Genomic DNA, 22,962 nt, shown 5'->3' on the forward strand with positions numbered 1-22,962 from the left:
GAAGTTCCAGAAGCAGCGTGCTCTTAACAAACACCATTTCTGCATGCTCACTTATTTCTGAAGCCTGCTGGACCCAGCTCTGAGCAAGCAGAGGCTGAAATAAACTTTCACCTTCTACCTAAAGGCATGGTAATGATTTTTGCCAAAGTCAAGGCTATGCCTTGTAAGCTGGCTTTGCAAAAGAAGAAAACAGCACCCATTTTTTTCAGCCTGATTTAATAGCATCATTTTGGTTTTATGCTCCTGGCAATGGCTGGTCCTGTAAAACAAGTGTGTAGCTGAGGGAATCACGTGCCAGTCTACAGTGGCAGAACACAGCTCACAATCACTACACGTTATGCAAAGGATTTCTGTCACCCTGGACACACTCTGCCTCCTGTGGCATCACTGGCACAATCCCTCTGTGCTCAGCTCTAAATCATTGTGCTACATCATCAAAAAACAGGACATGGCTGACTGCAGGCCAGGAGGACTTGGTGTTCATTTACTGCACAGCTTCAGAGCAGGGCCTTCCCCTGCCCTTCCTGCATCTGTTTTCTCATCTGTGAAATGGGAATTTTAATCCTAATCAGTTTGCAAGGGAAGCAGCAAGGGATAGTCAAAGGCAATCCTTTAAAGTGTAATAGCCAGCCTTATGTGCTGGGTTAGACATTGCAGTGGCTTTATGGTAGAGTGTAACTGATGCCTGTTCTGCTTATGGCTGGTAAGTGCAAGGCTTAATCTTTGCTCTCAAAAATGTGGCACCCTGCTTGAGATGCAAAAGATGCCTCTGCAAGGAGCACTTCATCTCTGAGCTGGGTTTTGGGACCCACAAATTTCTGGGCATTGCTTGTTTGAATTTTTGTTCCCAAATTAATTTGATTATTAATTATTACCAGATTAATCTGTAGTAAAAGCTGTGTCTCACATGGCTGGGAGGAATGCTTTGGCTGTTCCTGAACTTCAGCCTAGGAGCTCAGCCAAGGTTGTGTTGTCACATCCTTGGGACAGCTCTTGGCTGCGTGTGTCATTTTGCTGGCAGGTCTTCACCAGGGTGTGCCTAGAGGTGACCAAAGCCCTTGACTTTATTTTAGCTTTATTTTAGTGCTTAGAGATGGCACTACTGGCTTCTCTGCTGTGTTTCTATGGCCAGATCCTTGAGTGGTGTAAACCAGGATTCTCCCTTTCGAGCAGTGCTGCTGCGATGCTGTCTGTGTAAGCTGGTTCACACGTTCTGAGCTGCTCTGAGACCTCTTCAAAAGGGAGTTAACTGTGCTCAGTGTGTTGTACTGCCTGTAATCACAAATGATCCTGCAAGATTCAGGATATTGCAAACGTAGAGAGCTTTTCAGCAAGTAATCATTTTGAGATTGCTGGAAAACTGAAGAGTTAGTGCTACTTAAAGGAGAATAAAATAGGCATTAGCACAAAACAGTTTTTGCAACAATCAAGTTTGATGTATGTCCTGTTCTGCTTATAACATTTCCTCAGAGCCCTTTGCAAGAAGGCAAAGCAACCTGTAAAAGCTGGTAATGTAGGAAAGAACTAAATTTGGAGTCAGGGTTTTGAAGGAACAAACAAAGAAAAGCGTATTTCCATTTCTATTACAGCAGAACATTCTTGGGAGCTCAGAGAAGCAAGCTGAGAACACACCAGCCAAGCCACCTCAAAACAGGAGGTGCGGAGCTGCAATGAGCTTTTTATCCTCAAGCATCTGCACTTAGGAAAGAAAGATCTTCCTGAGACTTTTAAAAATCCTGTTTTTTTTGAGGGAGGGTCTGTTTCAGAGTAAGGGAAAGGGCTGGTTTGCAGCCCTCTGAGTACAACCCTGCAAGCCTGAGTCTAAATTCTGCCAAGAGAAATCTGAACCCCTCCATGCAGAAAGCCAGCAGAGCATCCTACCCCTTTCACACCCTATTCCAACACACCTCCCTCTTGCTTCCAAGCACTGCAATGTCCCTGGACTGACCCTTCCCCACACTAGCTCTGCTTTAATCAGTCAAAGAAACCTGTGGAAACACTGGCAGCTCAGAGGAGAGCTTTTGTTTGTAGGAGAAATGTTTTCATCTGAGCGAGCACAACAATCTCATTACTCGGAATTGGCACACATATGCTAGAATCCTAGACAGCAGACACTGTCTCCCCTCATCCTTCGCAGGACCAGAAAGATTTCTGCCTGTTTGATTCAGCTGCAGTGCTACAAAGTTATTAGCATTGCTTTTTTGGTGTCCCTAATGAGACAAGCATCTTCCAAGCAGCTCCACAAAAGCACTTTTCTCATCACTGCTAAAGCCTCGGACATTTTACCCTCAGCAGAAAAAAGTGTGGAGATTTGCAGCCCTGCTGCTTGCAGCACTGGTTGGTCATAGCAATTAGCTGTTTCCCCACAGATGGAGCTTCTTGTGCAGAAAGACAGCACAGAGAAAAACTTGTCCTGCTCAGAGAAACTTGTTTAGGAATCTCTAGTGAATCTGAAGGTAAATACATCTGTTTTGGAACTGTTTGCATGCATCCCGCAAGCCTCCTGTGTGCCTGCTGGATTCATGTGCCTTGCAGAAGGGCTGACTCTTACCTGAGGAGCTGCCTTTCCCTGGCTTGGCATAACCCAGTTTTACACACCCAGTTCCAAACTCTCCACAAGGCTTGGCTTTCCCTCCTCCATTAATTGATGGGCATATCCCTGCCTGTGAGAGCCTGTTCTTTACCGACAAACCACATTTTGCAGGGTGGTCCTACAGTTATTTACATATGGAAAGCAGCCTCTGAAAAGGCCTGTAGCACAGTTCTGTGAGCAAAAAATCTTTCGTGAAATTAGGTGATGCACAGATGCCTTTAGAGAACCTTTCTGAAGAGGGACAGCCCTCATGCTGTATCTCTGGTGGGTGCCTCAGAGTACTGAGGCCCTGAAATGTTTTGCTGACCATTCTTGCTCTGTGTCCAGGTTCACCAGACTGTGGGGCTGGATTATGTTCTTGGCATTTGGCATTTGATTGCCTTACCAGCCCATTTTGGGTGGAGAGGATGTAATTCATCTTGGTACATTTCACTCCCTGTGCATGATGTTAACCAGGTGGGATTGCTGGGTAAACCCATGAGTGGTGGTGAGGGGGACAGGAGCCTGATCAGCTTTTTGGAACAGCTCCTTGGTGCTGTAGTTCACAGAAAGGCCCTGATTTTGTGCACATCATGTCACAGCTGACATGACAAGGGGCTCCACAGGGAAGTGCTCACAGCTCCAAGCCTGGCAGAGCTCCAGGAGCATTTGGACAATGCTCTCAGGAACATTTGTGTGATTGTTGGGGTGTCCTGCATAGGGCCAGGAGCTTGACTCAATGATTTAATTCTATGACCCCTTCCTCAGGACTGTCACCACTGAGATTTGCCTTTGTCCTCACCCAGGTTGGAGGACACACCATGCTGCCTATCCGCTGGATGCCTCCTGAGAGCATCATGTACAGGAAATTCACCACAGAGAGTGATGTCTGGAGCTTCGGGGTGATCCTCTGGGAGATTTTCACCTATGGGAAGCAGCCCTGGTTCCAGCTCTCAAACACAGAGGTACAACAGTGCTGAGACACCTCAGCTGAAAACTGTATTTTTTTGCTGTCTCTCCTTTCCAGGTGGTTTGCAATGAAATTTGCACATGGATGGTCCCCTCCTTGGCACTCCCATGGTGAAGCCATAGGAAAAGTGTCATTTTCTCAGTTTAAGAGCTGGGAAGACTGAGGCCTGCAGGAATCAAAGAGCTCTGCCAAAGCCATGTGCTGGCTAATCCTCAGCCCCTCGCTGCTAAGATCCTGACGTATCTTTCATATCTTATAAACTCTTGGGGTGCTGCCAGAACTGGGGATACCCAGATTACTGCTGGGATCTAAGTCATGCCTTGAATTTCCCTGGTTTCTCCTTTTGCAGCTAAAGCTCGCTGCAGGCTTCAGTTTGTGAGAAGTTGTTTTAAGCCTGGTGTATCTCATGTGGCACATTTCCTCGGGGTTTTTGCCTTTGGGATATCTATAATATGGTTTGCCCCAGTTCACTGAGGGTGGAACCCATGGAGCTTGTTTGCCCTTGTTATTTCTTTGACTAGGAAAAGTTGCAGCCCACCAGGACAGGGCTGCCCTGTAAAAATGTTGAGGGAAAGCTGGCTGGGATTAGCAGGGTGTCACTGCTGAGGTTTGAGGCACATCAGCAGAAATGCATTGGAAAATTTTTGCTTGGAATAGCAGGAGGTATTATAGAAGAGGAAAAAGATGCTTTGACATAGCAGTGTGCGGGAACCTTGAACATTTTTATCCTACTGTGTATCTAATGGATTTCAGAAATTTCACCTTTTGTAATGAAAAATGTGCATTTTCTGCTTTCTGGATACAGATCCCTTAATTAAGTGAGTTGCAGAGATGGCAAATCCAAGGTGTTGCTTTACAGCTCTAATGCTTGCCCATTGGTGTGCTCAATGGGGCCTGACTGCACATCCCAAAGCAGCACACGCAAACATTTTAGAGGCACAAACAACGGAATCGACAGCGACACAAGTTATTTGTCACGCTGTTTAATGAGCTGCTCTTGCATTTCCCTCTGAGGGCAAATACAAACACACACAAATGAGCACGTGGAGCTTGAACATGGGCAGCAGGCACGCTGCAGTGTGACAGCTCAGCTTTGCCCATTCATTCTGCCTCAGTTTCCTTTGCAGGGCAGTAGGGTTAAAACCAGCCACCCTTCATCCCGAAGGTGTATTGGTTTGCTACCGTTCCTGGGATAAAATATGATCCTTCCCTTACCTGTTGGTGTATCCTCTTCTTTCTGCCTGCTGACCACAGTATCCTGGTGGAATACCCCTGTGGGAGGGCACCACATTAGCTCCCATCAGTCTCATTTTTCACAGTTTGTGGAGGGATGGGCAGAACTTCTGTGGCTGCAGACAGCTCCACCAGCTCCGGCATGCTGTGGCATCAGAGCAAATCCCTGTAGAAGTCCAAATACAGTGCCAGAGCCCCATGGAGAGGCAGAGTCCAAGGAGGGACAGGTCAATGAGCCTGTGCCAAGCTCCTGGCTGCCAGGACTGGATGAGGAGCAAGCATGAGGCTGGCTGAGCATTGTCCCTGCTGGGTGTTGGCATTGGCAAGGCTGGGATGCCCACTCCCTCCTGTGCCACCTGCATGGCCTCATACCCCTACAGCATTTTCAGCAGGTTGTTCCAAGGCTGGGAGAAACCCTCTCTGAGCAGAGGAATGAGGCAGGGCACCACTCAGCCAGTCCATTATCTTCTCTCTATGCCTTTCCTTTGCCCTGGAGAGAAAGAGCCCAGCACAGGGCTCCTGTGCATGTCCAGGATGTCCTGGCAGGAACCACAACTCACCCCCTCCTCCCCACAGTGAGCATCCAGCAGCTCTGTGGCAATGCAGGCTTCTCTTCATGCTGTGCCTTGCTCTTCTTGCTTTCAGCTGGTCCTAATCTCTCCCCTCTGTGTTTATATGCAAACAGCACAGTGATAAGTATCCCTTGAGCTGCGTGGTGGGACCATTACTATTCATAAATGATAAACTCCAAACACCTCTTGCTGGGTGGCTTCCCTCCACACGCTGCCTGGGACTGGTGTTTATCTGCAGAGCGTGGCAGGCTGCTCACACTCTGCAATGCTGGGACTCATCAACCCCAACCAAGGAGGCCAGGCAGTAATAGCAGCTCTCTGGAAGCTCATATTTCCCTTTCCTTTTCATTCATTCCTCCAGTAAACAAAACACAAAGAGACTCTTAGGGGAGTCCTTTCCAATGGCATCCCTCTGAAGAGACTTTACTGTTATCCAGGACCTCACATTTTTGTCATTAGCAGCACCAATCTGACCCAGAACAGAGTGATAGCACTGTAAATTTTTTTTTCTCCTTCACAGATGAGATTTGACATGAAATGTCATTCTTTTTGTTGCTTTTCTGTGTCAGAAAGAGGAGAAGTGTGTAGGAAAAGATGCTCTGAACTCTTCCTTATAAACCTCTCCTGGGCTTTGCAGTGGAACGGACTCTTGGTTTTCAGACAAGAAAAATATAATTTCAGCTGTGCAAAATATTGCTGTACTGTGGGGATATTTTCATTCTTCATTTAGCAGGAAAAGCCAACATCAAAAATTAAAACCTATTTCATTTGCTTGTGACGTCCTCTTTGGAGAATGCATTGAGGTAGGTAGGTGTCAAACGTGGAAGGTTTTTGAGATTTGAAAAACTGCAGCTGGAGACCAAATTTTCATGGTAAAATCATCATTAGCAGCAAACAGGTGATAATTAAGGATGTGCAGATCTCTGAGATTTGGCTTCTCAGTTCTCCCCTTGACTAATTGGTGCCACATCAGCCAAGCAATATCAGGCACAGGATATCCTCCATAAACTGCCCAGCTGGTATTCAATGTTTCTTTTATTTCTTTCTTTCTTTCAGGTCATTGAGTGCATTACCCAAGGCCGAGTTTTGGAGAGGCCCCGAGTCTGCCCAAAGGAGGTTTACGACATCATGTTGGGCTGCTGGCAGAGGGAACCTCAGCAAAGGCTCAACATCAAGGAGATCTACAAGATCCTCCATGCTCTGGGCAAGGCCACACCAATCTACCTGGACATCCTTGGCTAGCAGTGGCCACTTGTTGGAAGTCCCTGCTCCTTCCTCCCGTCCTTCCTTCCCTCTCCCCCTCCCAAACCCTTTTCCCCTCAGCTCCCAAGCAAACATCTTCATATAAACTCAAGTGCCTGCTACACATACAACACTGAAAACAAAAAAAAAAGCAAAACAAAAAGCAAACCAACAAAAAACCCACAGAACAACAACCTGTAAAGCAGTTTGGCTTATATATATTTATAGATATCTCTCTCTATATAACTTCCACACCAATACAGAAAGAAGCTGCTGTTACAGAAAATTGTGAGACTATATATATTAAAAAAAAAGAAACAAAAAAGGGAGAAAAAATACTTAAAAAAATATATATAATTAAAAAGGAAAAAAAAAGAGAAAGAAAGGAGAAGGTATCTTTCCCCCGAGCAATCAAGCAGTGAAATGTAACCCTGCTGTGAGTATGGTTCGGGCAGCTGGGCAGGGCTCTAGACTGGCTGTGGCAGCAATGCCATCCTGGGTAGGAGCTGCAGGAAGAAAGCCTTGCCCTGGTTGTATGATATGCACTGAATGTGTGAAATCAGTCCTCCCTTTTCGTCCTTGCCTCCCTCCCTCCTTGCCAGCCCGCAGGTGATGGGCACAGAGCCAGGGCAGTGCCCCTGGATGAACTCTCTTTTACCAACCCCTTCCTCATCCCTTTCTGCCTTCCTGCCTTTTTCCTCCCTCCAACATTTCAGGACAATTTTTCTAATTTGCTGATTCTTAAATGTACAGACTCAAGGCTTTTGAGCACACAGTCAAAGGATTGTGGCACCTACGGGTAAAACACACCGGGTAAAACACACACACGGGGGAGCAGCCACCCTCCTGCAGGCTGCAGGCTCCTGCCCCAGCCCTCCCCTGCCCCAGCCCTCTGCCAGTGCTGGGAGAGCAGCAGGACCAAAGCAGCTGTGCCTGGGGCCCTGGGGACCCGGTCCTGAATCATCCCCAACCCACTCCAGTGTGAGACAGGAGTGCTGCTCACCCAGGGCATCACTTTGGAGGAACAACCCCACTCCTCCCTGCCCTCATGGCTGTCAGTGGCCACGGGGTTGGTTGGTGGCCGTGGGGTTGTTCCCCTGCCCTCAGCTGTCTGCACCAGGGCCAAATTGGCCCCCGGTGTAAACTTTTAGTGAGCAGGGTTGGATCCTTGCTCTCCCCATGGGGGAAAGGCTACAGGGTGCAGACAGCTGGGAACATGCCTGCAGCCCTGCTGGGCATTCTGGGGGGGTCAGCATATCCCAGCACTCTTCCTCCCCATCCTCTCCCCTTCCCCATTCGTGCCCCATGCCTCAGCCCAAGCCTCAGGCGCAAGCCAGCGGGGGACAGGGAGGGGGACCGGGCTCGTGAGATGGCTGGGAACCTACCAACACCTGCCTGCAGCTCCCTTGCCATTCTCCTCACGTCGCCATCCCCTGAAAGGATTGATGCATCTGCCTTTGAGCTGTTGTGAAATGCAGAGGCTGAAGAATAGCTCCACAGGCAGCCCCGGGAGGAGGGGGAAGGAGGGGAAGGTGCCTCCAGGAGCAGACGGCTCAGCGGATGGCCGCAGCGGCCAGCCTTGCATCTCAATGAGGAGAAAGGCAGCAACAGGGGGTGCTGGGGACAGCCAGGGAGAGACAGCAGCATCCTCGCTGTGCCTGATCTCCCCGGAGCAGAAAATAATCCTGACCTGGGGAAATACTCAGTCAGATGCTGGATCCTGCCTGTCCGGACTGGGCTGAGAACACAAAACCTTTCTGGGCCTTTTTTTCATGTGGGTAATGGAGGATGAGGGGGAAGCTCAGCTTGGCAGCTGCTCTCAGGAGGCAGGGAACGGGCGGCACAGGCATTGTCAAGGCGATTTTGAGAAGGCAACAACTGCCAGCACAAAAATAGCCTGCTCGGATGTGGCACTTGTGGAAGGCAATGCGGATGGGGGAAGAGGGGACAGAGAGGGGTTCTTGGCTCCTTCCCCATGGCCAGAGATGCAAGGGGAGCTAGGTGACTGGTTATGCACTGGAAGGGAAGATCTTGTATCCTCTCCCCATCCCCCATGTCTCCTGACAATCAATATCTCTCACTCATGCACGGGCATGGCCTGTCTGATGGTTTCAGATAGGGGCAGGGGACACTGGTAAAGGAGGATTGTGGTGCCAACAGCAGCTGTGGGTTTATTCTGTGTCTGTGTAATGGGCAGTGAGAGCCTGGGGTGGGAGATGATGCAGTGGTGGCAGTGCCCACGTGGGGGTGAGGACACAGCCTTCCTCTGCCTGTTAGAGAGAGTTAGGACAGACTGGTGCCTGTGGGGCCTGGACAGACTGCCACTGAACAGGCACCAGGAGCTCACAGCATCACCAGTGATGGCATGGTCATGGAAAGGCTGTGGGCCAGCACCAGGAGTCCACACACAGGAACACTGTACCATGCTGCCTCTCCATAGCAGGGACTTGCTCTTTTAGGAGAAGATATCCTGCCTATTTAGGTCCAACTTTGAAAGGGGAAAAGAGTGGTTAAAGGGTTGCTGGCCCCAGCCTGGCTGTCTTTTAGTGCAGGCTGCTTGGCTGAAAGGGTTGGAGATTCACCACAGGGAGAGAACAAGCAATGGCTGTTAATTGTCCAGCATCTCCAGGATAAAACCCTTTCCTGGGCCAGCCTGTCTCTTACCCCAAGGGGTTTCTTGCTCTTGTGGCTCCCAGCCATTTTGCAAGGCCACAGTTTTGTCCACCCCTCTCTATCACTCCCACTCTGTCATTTCTTTTTTGGCTTTTACACTACAAAGTCACCTACAGACACTGGTTCCCAGCTGATGAGATCCCTCCTCACAGCAGCTACATCCTCCCTTCCTCACTTCTCTCCTCCTTCCCCTCCTCCCCAGCACCACCACCCTGTCCCCTTCACCACCTCTTTGTACTGTCACAATGACAAGGTGAGCTCAGGAGCCAAGTGTGACACCGAGCCTTGATGCTGCATGTTTAGGATTAGGTGGCCTGTGAGGAGAGTTTGTGTGTCTCCAGAAGATGGCAAATGGCTGAAGAAGGTGGTGATATGCTCAGGCTCTGGCTGCTTTGCTCTGGCTTTTTGTCAGAGTTAATTGTGAACTGTTGCTCAGAAGAGCTGGATAAGCTGCACTTCTGTGCTGTGACATCTGCTCTGGCCCCCTTGGCCTGTCATTGTTGGATGGAGGTTTGTTGGGAGCAAGGAGAAGATTGCTTTGTGTTCAAAGACATGACAGAAATTGCTGAATCCCTTTTTGGCATGACAGTTTTGGAGGGGAAGAGGGAAAGCAGCTGCGCTGCATTCCTGGTGACCACCCTGAGACCTCGTTTGCAGAAGCACCTTTCCTGGAGCAGAAGAGAGCTTCCCATCAGCATGGACTGGGGATCTTCCCTGTAGGAAGAGGGGCTCTGTGATGGGGCTATGTGTGAGGAGAAGAAAAGCAGATTTTGGGGGAAACTCTCACAGAATATCAACATATGAGTGTTTGGACTCAAAGAGAAATGAGTTCATGCTTCTTTATTTCTCAGAGCTATACTTCCCTATGCCCTGCCTCTACTCAGAGCAGAGAGCTATCTGTGCTGCCTGGGAACATGTCTCACCCAGCTCTGGGGCAAGCCAGGCCAAATTCCCAGCACATCCAGGCAGACCTTCCCACCACCCAGCCCCTTCCACCTGCAGTTTTCTCAAGGGACTTGTGAAAGGGAGCTGGAAGGAACATCAGCGTGAGCACAGCTGAGAAGGGGCCATAGGGTCTTCCCTGTCCCAGCTGCATGCTGCTCCCTAAAAATTAAAACTATTTGCACCAACTCAGTCACCCAAGGGTGTCACTGGAGTGATGCTTTCTTGGAAGTGCAGGTGCTATTTTGGTGCATGGTACAGGTGGAAATTTTGTGCCAGGGCTGCAAACTGCAGGCAGTGAATGTGGCTCCAGCCTCAGGGTCTCATCAGTGACCTGGTTTGTTTTCTCCTGCCATTATTTTTCTTTCCACCCCAGTCTGTCAGGTTGCAAGGCAGAAGCTGAAATGTAGCAAAGGGAAGAGATGCAGAGATCTGCCAGACTGAAAGTCCATCCTGTCTCCTGCACAACTTGCCCAACTTTGGCCTTTTTAGATGTCCATCAGTGTATGGATTTTGGGGGCCTGAAAAAGTCTGGACCGCCTATCCTTGGGTCTGCAGGGTGTTGAATTGCAGATGGGTGACTCTGGGAACTGTGCTGCCCGGACAAATGTGAAAACTGTGGAAAAGAGGGTACTTGCTTGAGAGACACCGTTAGCTCTGAGCTGTTTGCTTGTCCCAAGGAGTGGGTGGAACAAGGTGAGAGAATGTGTGGAGGAATAAAAGAGGCAGGGAAAGGGAAAAGCTGGTTTTAGAAGGCAACTGAGTATCTTGGGTTGGGAAATCAAGACAGATTTGGGGAGTGTGGTGTAGAATTTTAAGTAGCACAATGGATGCAAGCAAAAACAAAAGAAAATAGCAACGTACTGCAGCTCCAGGAAAAGTTAGCTATGAAACTGGGCAAATACTGGTTTAAAAAGGAGGCAGAAACTAATAAAATCAAGGGACCATTTATGCAGATGGGAAACAAAATCACTAGGTTTTGTGCTTTTCTGTGATTTTTTTTTTCCTGTAAGAAAATGCAACTAAAAGAGGGTCTCAAAAGTTATGCTGTTTCAGGAGCACAGACAGAAATATCATATGAGCTGTTTCCTTTCACATGAAAAGCTCTTATTTCCCAGAACTCAAATGTGTAGGTTTTCTTACTTCAGGATATGGGCTGAAGAACGCAGACATGTTCACCACAAGCCCCCAAACCCAGAGGTAGTTTGGAACACTTGATCAGCATTCGTTTGTGTGCCAGTCTGTGTGAAAACTGTTCAGCATATTACCTTTAAAAGTTTTTTAAAAAAATCTTTCTAATTTCCTCCCTCCCTGTGGAGTATCTACATCCTTTCCTGATCTGGCCAGGAATCAGCTGAAGCACTACAGCCATGGCTTGTACCCAATGTTTTGTAACAGCTCTAGGTGTGTTCTCTGGTTGTAAGGCAATGATGAGAATAAGCAAGGGGAATAAAGGAGATCCTGGCTGTGATTCCACGCTGTGGTGGATCCTCTGATAGCTGGAAGGCTTTGGACACCAACAGAGCTCCTCTGCTATGGGACTCACAGGCACAGGTGTCTCTTGGTGCCACCCAAAAAGTTTTGTTCTCCATTTACATTTGGTGTCTTTCTGATGGATGGTGGGCTCAAGGAGCCTTGGCATATGGTGGTGTGTCAAAATGAGTACCAAAAGCAAAAGAAGAGAAAATTCCCCCCTCAGCACTGCTTTTCAGGAGTGGATAGACTTGCTTAAGTCTAAGATAGCTTCTCCACTCCCGCACCAAGGCATTTCTTACATCAGTACAAATTTAATGTTTACATAGCTGCTAAATTCTAAAAATTCTTTTCCCTTTGCTGCTGTCCTTGAAAGTACAGATATTGAATTTCAAGCCTAGAGAAAGTAGGTGTTTTCAAAACATCTGTTCTGGCTGGCAGTGTCATAAATGACAGAGGCAGAGATGTCAGTCGCTGCTCTGGCAGGAATGGAGGAGCATTCCATCTCTCCTGTGCCTCTTTTTCCTTTCCAATGCAACACTGAGCCATGAAACTGCTCCCTGAGAGAAGTGATTGGAGTCCTATTGCTTGCAATTTTGAAAAAGTGAGCTGAGGAAAGAGATAAGAGACTGAAGAGAAGGAAGGACAAAATATTCCAGCTTTCCCTAACAGTTAAGTAAGCTGGTAGATCAGTTTCATGTTGGTGGCTTGGGTTTCTCCCAGACCCAATCTGAGAGCTCTTTTCAAACTAAAGGAATGACCATTGGTTCCTCCTCTCTTCTGCTAGTCCCACAATTTTAGCATCTCTGCAAGGGTAAGAGGCATCACAAATCTAACCATCACTTCCCCGCACTGTCAGGAGTCCTCCACAGGAACTGCCCTCCCTCCCAGCACAAGTGACTGATCCCACTGCTGAAAACTGGAACAGTTCTTCTGAGGGGGAGTTTAACTACTGGCAGCTCAGGACAAGGTCCCAGCAGGGAAGGGCTGAAATACCGCTAAAGAAAATCATAGCTCTGGGCGGTCCAAATGTCTTCTTGCATGTTTTCTCTTGCTCTCTGCTGGCTTCCAGCCTCTCCAGTCTTTGCTGCTTGATACTCAGAGAGCTGAGTTTCTGCATTCCCTCTCTTTTCTGAGCTCAGAGGGCTGGTGAAGCAGTTTGATTTCGATGTGGTAGGTGAGATCAGATTTCTCCCTCCATGCCCTCTTCTTTTCCTCCCTGTGCAGCTCCTGTCCTTGCAGTTCTCAGGACTTGACTAGCAGAGTTTTTAAATGAAGTGAAAGTCTTAATGTGAGGTGAATCCCAAGACCACAAACAGTTTGGACTTCAAACAGTGAGAAAATTGGCGCCGGATGATTCCGCACACAAAGCAGAAAACTTTCATTTCCTGCAGGCAGGATGGAATTGACTGTTATATTAAGACTTCAGAAGGAGCACTGCCCCGGAGTAATTTCACTGCTGTCAGGCAGTGTTGACATCTAGATTAACCTCTGTGCAGTGAATTTTACAGCAACGCTCATTGTAATGCATGTGGGGTATCTCCTGTAAATCCCAGCTGAAGCCCACAGTGTCCCACCCTTCTGCACAGGAGGAAGGGTTGGGGAGCAGCTGCTATCATTTCTGACCCCAGCAAAGCGTGACTCCAACCTCATCCAGGCCAGTTCTGCTGAAACTGATTTTCTGCTGTTCTAAAGTGACAATAGCTCCAGCCTGTATTTTTTTTTTTCCTTCTAATTCCCCAAAGAGGTTTACATCACAAGGCTGAAATTTTTGCCAGTGACAAACAGCTCCCTTCATGTATCCAGCCAGCAGTACAGTCCTAATTAAAAGGCACTAGTTAACTAGAGGCAATTAGCTGCTTGCACTGATTAATTCCAAGACATACAATCCCCAAACACAAAGCTCTGATCGGATGTGATATAAATGGCAGACAAACTCCCAGCTGATGCGAGATGGTGGCATCCAGTCCTACTCACCAGCACACAGGCACACAGTGAACGCTGCCTACCAAACCAAAACTGCATGGATTAAAGAAATTCACACAGTTAACTCTGTGAAAGTCAGAGGACGTTGCAAAAGAAGCCCTTTGGCTCCAGAAATGAATGCTGCTGCTGATAATTTGAAAGCATAGGCCTGACCCCAAGTCCTTCTGTCTTTTGCTGTAAGAGATTGAGCAATGGGATTTCCCAGGCAGGACCACAACAGCTTCTTCACTTTTGTGCTGGCAGAGACAATCCTCTCTGTGGTTCTTGAGGTTCATCTCTGAGACTCGCTTTGTGAAAAAAGCACTAGCATGTAAAAAAATACAGAAAAGGAAGGGAAGGGTTCTTTGTGTGTTTTTGCCACACCTGCTCATTGATACGTTTATTTTCCCACTCAGATGTTGCTCTGCAGTCATCTGCAGGAGGTTCTAGGCAAGAGAGAAGCTGTCAGGTGCTGAAGAGATCAACCACTAGCACTAAGGGCAAAATCCCAATAGAAATCTCTTTCAGAGCCCATCTCTCCTCTCACCCACAGGTCTTCACAGTAGCCTTACCATTCTATTTGCCAAAGGTTTTGGACAGCCTGTGAAGAGGTGACATATCTTCAGTTTCTCCTTATCTTCAGGAGGAATTGTGACATTTCTGTAATTTGACCCATCAGGAAGATACCTTCAAACTAACATTTATTACCTCCAATCAGAATACAGCTGAAAAGGCTACCCAAGGTTATAGAAAAGGTCAAGCTCTTGCTTTGGACTGGAATTTGCTTTGGAAGGGATTTGATGGACCAATTTAACCACCACAGCACATCAAAACCTGGTGGCTTCATTTAAAAAGTAATCAGTATTGTATTTCGCTTTAGACATCCGTGCATTAGTGTTCTGCAAATATGATTTCCTCTTTGTTTGCATTATTGATGCCATAAAATGTCAGACACATTAAAGAAAAAAAAAAAAAGAGGCCAGCCTTTGGGGTTTGGAATGATTCTAGCTGAATTGCATTTGGGTTACTTTCCTTTTTATTTCCCATGGCAGCGATGCACTGTTACTCATTCTGCTATTGTTTTACAAAGAGTTCTCAGTAAGTGTGTTTATTCAGCCAACCATATTTCAGGAAACACATAACCTTGATATTTTTTCCTGTATGTGGCAGCGTGTGTGAATGTGTGTTGGGGAGAGGAGGGGAGGTGGAGCTTTTGACAAGAGCCCTCCCAAGTCTGGTTGTGTGTTGGCTTTGTGCAATGCTGCATGAATCCCTCCTGCTCAGGTGCCTGGCTTGATTTAACCTCAAGAACTGACTTTTGTAATCAGGATTTGAGGTCTTCTGCTTTAGCACTGCCCAGAATCTGTCATCTGCTCTCACCATTCAGCAGCCATCTGCTATCCAGAGAGGTTCCTAGATGTCTATGCCACAGAGATTGCACAGTAATTGAGTCTCAGGCATGTGAAAAAGGAGTTTTAGCTCATTCTGATCCTGGACCAGGAGCAAGTTTGCTGATTTAGCTTGGTTCCCACCTAACGTTCACTGACTGCAGTTCCCAAGACAAATACTCTTAGCTGCTCAGTGCTGTTTCTCACAGACCATTACAAGTACAGGCCTCGGAGGCTGTAGCTCTCTGCCTCACCTCTCTATAATGGATGTGGATCCATTTTTCAGTGATCCTGGGATTTTTTTTGGAAGGATATTCTCCCTCCAAAAATCTAAGAAATCCTCAAGCATTCTCTCTTGTTGAAAAGTGAAGAAATAAGGTGGAAATATCTCCCCTGCGTAGAGATTTTCATCAGTGGTAAAATTTCAGCTTTTCCTCCCAGTGACAGCAAGACTTGGATGCAGGAGGAGAAGAATACAGTGGAGCAGTTTAAGGAAGGGACTCAGCTAGGACCTGGATTGAAAAGTCATCTGTTCACCTACTGAGCCATGGCCAGTTTCATACAGGAAAAGATCTCCAGCTTTTCTTGAGCTTCAGATTCCTGCCCAGCTCTCTAGTTTCTATTCCAGTTCTGAGGAATGACCATCAGATGACCTTCAGATCTCATCTTCACAGATCCCTCCCAGGGCTATCCAAACAGCCCAAAGAAGTGATGGCAGGGGCTGAATGGGTGTGTAATTCAGTGTCTTTCTCTCCCTTTTTCATCAGGGGCAGAGATAGTGAAAGTGACAGAACAGAAAAATTATTTTCCCCAGCACCAGTGATCCAGTTTCTTTTTAAACTCTGATATTTAAGATGCCATATAGCAGTACCTATAAATATGCCTTGAAATGTTGAATGAGCACACGAGTATATTTGATTTTGTTTTTATGCCTATAATTTCTCTCACCAAGAATTCAGCCGTTACTCAGCTCCCAGCAGGTTGTTCTGATTGCTGGAGAGATGGTTGGGATTGATTCCGGCTGTGACCTGCTCCAGTCCAGCCTCATTCTTATGTAGCTAGATTGAAACAATAGAAATCAGCAAGAGACTGAATTGTTGTTCCTGTGAAACTGAACCTTCTTGTGCAACTCCAGGCTAAATGTAGAAGGTGTTGATGACCCACAACTTTGAACTCAGTAAAGGCTGCAGGTACTGAGAGGCGCTGAACAGATGTTAGGAGCAGAACAGTGGGAGAGAGAGAAATGCTACAAGAGGAAAAAAACCCAAACTAACAAATATTACATCCGAAAAGACCGTGGTTGGTTGACAATATAAGAAAACCCACCGCTGTACATGAGAAAAGACACGGAATACTCACCCTGGTAACCAAGAACATTGGCCAAGAGGACAAGAGCAGCTCAAACCTCCCCTCACTTTTAATTTCCTTTTTCTCCTTCTCCTGCTAATACAGAACAAATCCTGGCTTATGGCCTTCCTGGAAACTGAAATTAAGAGGCAGATTTGGGACAGGATGAGAGGGACTGGATCCTTCTGGATGATACAACAGCTTTATAGCCCAGCACCTCTTAGTAGAAAGTGCCTGGTCTGCCCTTTCTTTGATTTTTTTTTTTTTTTTAATTAGAAACCATAATTGCTTCAAGTAGTGTTCCCAAGCAGCCCCAGTCTCTTGATAAAATGGAGATTTCAGCGGACGGACAGACGTCGTGAGCGGCGTCCCTGCGGATCAGCACCGCGGACAGCGGCCCGGCCCGGCGCTGCGGCCGCCGCTGGAGCGGGAGCCCCGCCTCGCACGGAGGAACCCAACTCTGGAGGAATCGTGCCCACACTGCCCAGGGAACTGCTGTCTCACCCTTCGTTCCTTTCTCCCATGTCTTTTTCCAGTGTGAAATCATGATCTGGGATCTTGTTTTCAAGTGATGGTTTAAAACACAAACCAATCATTCTGATGCAAGAGAGAACCATTTTTTCCTTCAGAGTTAAACTCTCTGCCCCACTTTTTGCTGCACTGGTATTCCACCTGTGAAGGCTCCATCTCTAGTCTGGATTGTGAAAGGTTTTTATCTTCTCATCCATTGAGACAGTTTGACAAATGGAGAGATATTACACTGGTAGCCCTTCAGAAAGAGAATCCTTATTTTATTGGAAGCATCATGTGATTGAGATTTCAGCCATCAATTGCATTTACTGTTGGTAAAGCGTAAACAGACAAATCTCCTGGAAAATTGCAATTAAGGGACATATAAATGCCACTGTGGCCACTGGAAGTTATGTTCACCAAAAAAAAAGAGAAGAAGCCACATCACTGAGTAGTAGAGGGTTGTCAGAATCATAGAACGGTTTGGGTTGGAAGAGATTTTAAAAATCACCTAGTTTTAGCACCCCCAGCATGGGCAGGCACATTTTCCACCCAACTAGGTTGCACAAAGCCCTGTCCATTCTGGCCTTGAAGAGTCAGATAAAGATGAAGAGCCATGAAGACACCAACAGGCAGGATGTTGTGAAGAGAAGCAGTCTTATCTCACAGAGTTAAAAAAGGCAAGTGTCTCAGCATTCATCTTGCTCAGCCTGCATATTTGGGATGAAATAAGGAAGGTATTTCATAATGAGGGTACGCACTAAGGAAGGTGTACCCTCAAATTAGGGTTGGATGTCTCCTGGACCTATTCACCCTGGTGAGAAGCTGTTGGGCAGCAGCATGCAGGCTCATTAACATGACTGAAAAATTTAGTGTGAAGAAGAAGAGCCAGAAAAGTAGGCCAGAAAGTTGGGCTATTCTCCCCACTCAACATATGCTGCTTTCTAGAAGCACTTTCCTCTGTATCCCACGTCCCACACACTCCCCAGCTGTGACTGGAAGTTACTACAATGGGACATGTGGATGGACACAGAGAGGACTGGGAAGTGTCTGAGACACAAAACTTCAAAACTTGTAAGTAGCAATACTGAAAATGAGGGATTAAGGCCAGACTTGTGGTGCTTAGGGCTGTCTGGGAGTCAGAAAGGATGAGCTTGCAGGGGATAGCAAAGGTAATTTAATAAGGGGCTTGGAGAACAAATGATGCTAAGGGGAGGGATCAGAGAAGCCTACTGGGACACAGGGAGAGGAAAGAAATGGACAAGGACTTGATTCCCAGTGAAGGGTCAGTGATCAAGAGGGTGGTGAAAGTCAGATAGGACCTGTGGTGAAGCAAAGGGGAGCCCAGGTTGGGGAAGAACTGTAGATGTGAGGAAAGAGTCCTTACAGAATGATGTGTGCTCATCCAAATGGGTCCTGAAGGTTTCTTCAAACTTTCAGTTCTGCTGGGCTTCCTCCAGATCCACAATTTCTGCTTAAAACTCAACAAACACAAAAAATTTAACTGCATACATTTTGCTCTCTGACAGCTCTGTTTTCAGTACTAACAGCCTAAATTGTTTTAGTTCCCCTCAATCCTCCCATTCAACCCCCACAACCAGCTAATTCCTTGTGTGAAGGAGAATTGGCTTTTTTTTTTTAAGTTTTCTATTATTTTTTCCCAGAAGTGTCCATTAAATTTTCAGCTAAACTGGAAGGCAATTTTTTGCATGAGAGGTTTACATAGATAGGCTTAAAGCAGAAAAAAAAAAATAAATAACTATACTAAATTACCTCCCCCTCCCCCACCATGTCTTAATGAAGTGCTGTTTTACATAAGTTATTTCAAGAGAAATGAAGTATTTTTGGGCAGGCAAGCAATCAACATTTATTTAGGTTTCCAGGAGTGTTGCAACTCCCTCTGAATCTTCTGAGTCAGGCAAGGAGGCAAGTTTTCCCCAAGTAAAGATTGAGGATACACAACTTTCTTGTGTGAAGGCTGTCTGGGGGTCTTCAGGCTGTGCTTGGGAATGTTTTTAGGGGCTGCACTGTGCTCTTGCCTCTGGTAATTTCTCTAAGATTTGTGTGTTGAAGCAATGCTGTCTGTCAGGGGTTTGTGTGGCAGCATGGTGGCCTAGGCAGAAAAATCACTCTGATTTCCTGTGCTGGCTTCAAAAAACCCCCATGCACCTTCCAGAAATCTGCAAAGGTAGACTTAACTTCCAGGCACCTGCTCCTCCTCCCAGCTGAAGAGCCCTTCAGCAGTGCAGGCAGGCTTGGCCCCCAGAAGATGCTGCTCCTCAGCTCACTCTGGCAGGTACCAGAGCACCTCTCTGGTACTGAGAGGAGGATGGGGCTACAGCTCAGAGGAAAGGCATTTTGATGGCATTTGTGATGTTACTATTATTTAAACCAGCTCATTTTAGTCTCTGCTAATGTCACGGGAAGACTGCACGAGCGGAGAACAATCCCTCTGGTGATCTATGTTGAATTGATTTCTATTTTTTTGGAAGACGTTTTTTACACTATACACCAATCCACATTTGCTTAGTCTGGGGCTTCTTTTGCATCTTTTGAGTCCTATTTGCCATTTTGCAAGTGAATTGATGGTTCTCAACCTTCTCCAAACTGCAGTTTCCCCTTCTCCAAACAAAATTTCACCATTTTCTCCTGCTGGGAACAAGCCAGGTTATCCCTTCAGGGAGAATCTGGTGAAAGCAAGGAAGCTGTGATCTCTGCCTGCCCACCCCACCTCCACTGGCTCCAACTCAGAGCATGAGGAACTCTGATCTGAGTTTTGGCCAAGGTAGGGTCCCTGCCTGTCCCCTACCTGCCACATCATGTGCATCAAGCTACCCTGGAAGGGGATGACTGATACAGCATTAGTCACACTGACATGAAGAGTTTTTAAATTAAGAATTTGCAGTGAGGTCCAGGAACCTGTTAAAGTGCTGAGGTATTTACCCTCCCCAGACCTTCCCTTCCTTCCTGCCCTGCTTTGGCCCTTCCTCTCTCCCCAGCCTTGAAATGAAACAGAAAATTATTTTTTTAAAACTGTGTCGATAATTTATGTTTAGTATAAAGGATGATTTAATGGCATCACCAAAGGTCATTTTTTTCATCTCCGTGTTACTACCCCAGCCCCAGAGGCTGTGCATCCATCCCCTCTTTCCCATAACTCCACTGCCCTCCCTTCCATCCACCTCACCCATCCTCTGTCACCACACACCCACCCCAGCGTTCCACGCACCCGACACCCGCTTCAGGTTCAGCCGATGGAGAACAGAGATTTCAAACTGAAACCTCCACTCCAGAGCACCCCCAAACTGAAACCATCTCCACCCTGAAAACAGTCAGCTGCTGCAAACGACAGGCAGACTCATTTCTTGAACTCTGTAAGGTTTTTTTTAAAGCCTTTTATACCTATTTACGTGTGCGCGTGCGTGCACCGAGTGTGCACAGTGGTACCTGTGTGCACAAATGCACACAAATCTCTCTCTCAAGTATAAATATATTGTATGTTAGAGCTGTAAATACTCCTTGGTCACGTGTCTATGTCTTCTTCAAGGTATCATATCCTCAGTGTTACGTTAACAACTCCATTTATTGATTGATGAAACTATGTGTAGACCTGTACCCTCCTGACATAGTTTATGTAGCTCTCTCTTCTCAAATAAAGTACAAAACTACCACCAGCAGGTTCTCCTCTCCTCTTTGTTCCATGTTGAGCATTCAGCTTTAATTCATAGAAACCTGGCACTTAAAATTTATGCACTTTTCAGCTATCCCAACAGTGCAGAAACTGTCACATGATGTTTCAGGAATTTTATTTGCTGGTCAATAAAAGGCCAATAATAGTTGTTAACAAAAGGTAATAATCTGTAAGTAAAATGCTGTCCCATCTGCAGTAAATTATGATCTCTGTACTGATCAGATTCATCCTTCCCACCTACCTCCAGGTGCAGCCGGCACCAATCACAGCTCTCTTCATCTGGGTAGAGACAGCAGGAGTCCATCCTCCTCCTCCCTTTTGGTGGATCTCTGCACCATTACCTCAACCAGCCCTCCCAGAGTGCAGAAATTTCCTTTTGGCTTAGAAGGATCCAGTCTCTTCCCTGTTATGTTGTTGGCTTGTTGCTGCTTGGATTGCTCAGCACCCAAACTCAGCTCCAGTCTTGGGGCTGGGAGCAAATCTTAGGATTATGGTAAAATCCACTGCTGTCATTTGTTTCCCCTTGATTCCAGGCTTCATGCTGAAATCACAGGAACCAGAGGATATTTACCATCGCAAGTTGAATAAAAACCCCTCTTTGCACAGATACACTTACTGTAAAAAACTATAAAGATGATTTGTGAAGTAACACTTAATTTACTGCAACTGACACCAGACTCCAGCTGCCAGAAATTTGACTGACAATTTCTATTTATTTATATCCTGCTATACAATATCTGCCTTAATGCTGTAAATTTTTCTGATTGGAATTTCACAGTGTCTGCCTGGATATTTATTGATCATAAAATAATCTGCACAACCCGTTAAAGTCAAGGCAGGGAGGATGGATGCCAGAGAAATCACTCGACAGGATCTGGGTACCAGTGCCCAGGTAACAGGAGATGCTCAGCTGCTATTTTTACAGCTTTCTGTATCACTGAGAGCCAGTCATTTGAACTGCTTTTCTGCTGTTTCCCGAAAGCCCCTTCTGAAATGCTTCCAAGAGCCTGGTATTGAGTTCCTACCAGCAACTCCATATGGACCCTGCAACATGCCTCATTTGCAGCTCCTCACCGTTGAGAAATCCCACCTTTACAGTGAAATCTGGTGTTTTCACAACTGCTCTTTCAGACAGCCCATGAGGGAAATGTTTGGCTCTTCCTGCAGCAGTAAGACCACTTTTTTTTTCAACTATTATTTTTGGCAGGCAAAGACAGAAGCATTCAATTTCTACCCACGAGGGAAAAAAATGCGAAACTTGGTCCCAGCTGGGAGTTTCCGTATTGCCTGGTGAGGAGAGTCTCTTACTTCATTCACAGCTTCAGCCATGCAGCTTTCCAGTTTCTCCAATGGATTTTGCCTTCTGAGTTTGGGCTTTTTCAAATTTTTTGTTTTTGTTTTTGTTCTGGTTTGGTTTTTATTTTCTTAAGGGACATCTTTTCTCCTCTATGGAAGTTGGAGGTGTGTGCTCTCCTCATGTGGGTGGACACAAAGGAATATTTTGGTCATAGCTAAATCCACCCATTCTCCAAAATTCAACACATCCCACCCCCAATCCAGCACACTCCCACTTTCTCACCAGTATCCTCCCAGTGTGACACCCCTCCCTACCCTGTGCACACACATACCCCTGCTCCAGCCCACCATTCTTCTGCCTTCTCCTGCTCTTGTTCAACAGGAATTTTGCTCCCTTCCCTGGAAATGCTGCCCCTGCTATTCATTCCTGCTGCTTTCTGGGGTCCCAAACCAGGCCTCACTCATCAAACACAGCTCCCTTTCCTTTCTCAGCATCAGAATAATAAACCAGCAGCTGGAATGCAATAAAGTAAAAAACAAATCCCAGTTTGACCCACTGCCCTTGGAGTCACCCCGTTGTGCTTGCTCCCAGCCCCTGCTGCAGTTTGCCTATCCAGGATGAGGTGGTTTCAGGAGCACACAGCAGCTGGTGGAGCATCTGATGGGCTGGAAATTAAACTCCACCAAAATAAAGAGCAGCCCAGGAAGCTGTCAGGCCACAGGCACTTGCCCCAGACTAGACAGCATCCCTTGTGGGAAGTGGACAATGGAAGGACTCGATCTGCTCAAGGCTCCCCATGACCTTTTCAAGCTCCATAAAACCCTTCACAGATCACCCTTCAGAAAGCTGGGAAGGCAAGCAGACCCCTGCATGCCCTCTGGGCAGGGGGAAGGGAGAGGTCCTGGCCTTCCCCCAGGTTGCAGAGAGAGTCAGATGAAAGGTTAAAAACAAGACGTAATCACGAGGTAAAAGCACAGGGCAGGAATGGCACAAATAATTTCCTGTTGAGTTGTGGCTTCTGTTATTGCCAGAGAAAAGCAGCAGGTATTCAGGAGCTTCTCATTAGCCAGCATGATTTCCATTAGGC

At 46.8% G+C, this 22,962-nt stretch overlaps 1 protein-coding gene across 2 annotated transcripts in view; it reads left to right on the forward strand.

Moving 5' to 3' along the window:
- NTRK3 (neurotrophic receptor tyrosine kinase 3) overlaps window positions 1-9,736 on the forward strand; it is a 208,628-nt gene extending 198,892 nt beyond the window's left edge. For both annotated transcript variants that reach the window (XM_063169867.1, XM_063169868.1), the window contains 2 exons: window positions 3,379-3,537; window positions 6,404-9,736. In XM_063169867.1, the coding sequence (XP_063025937.1) occupies window positions 3,379-3,537; window positions 6,404-6,589 (345 nt within the window). In that variant the 3' untranslated portion in view covers window positions 6,590-9,736. The remainder of the gene's footprint in view (window positions 1-3,378; window positions 3,538-6,403) is intronic.
- The last annotated feature ends 13,226 nt before the right edge of the window (window positions 9,737-22,962 follow it).

This window comes from Melospiza melodia, chromosome 15 (genome assembly GCF_035770615.1).
Source record: "Melospiza melodia melodia isolate bMelMel2 chromosome 15, bMelMel2.pri, whole genome shotgun sequence".
NCBI classification, from domain to species: domain Eukaryota; kingdom Metazoa; phylum Chordata; class Aves; order Passeriformes; family Passerellidae; genus Melospiza; species Melospiza melodia.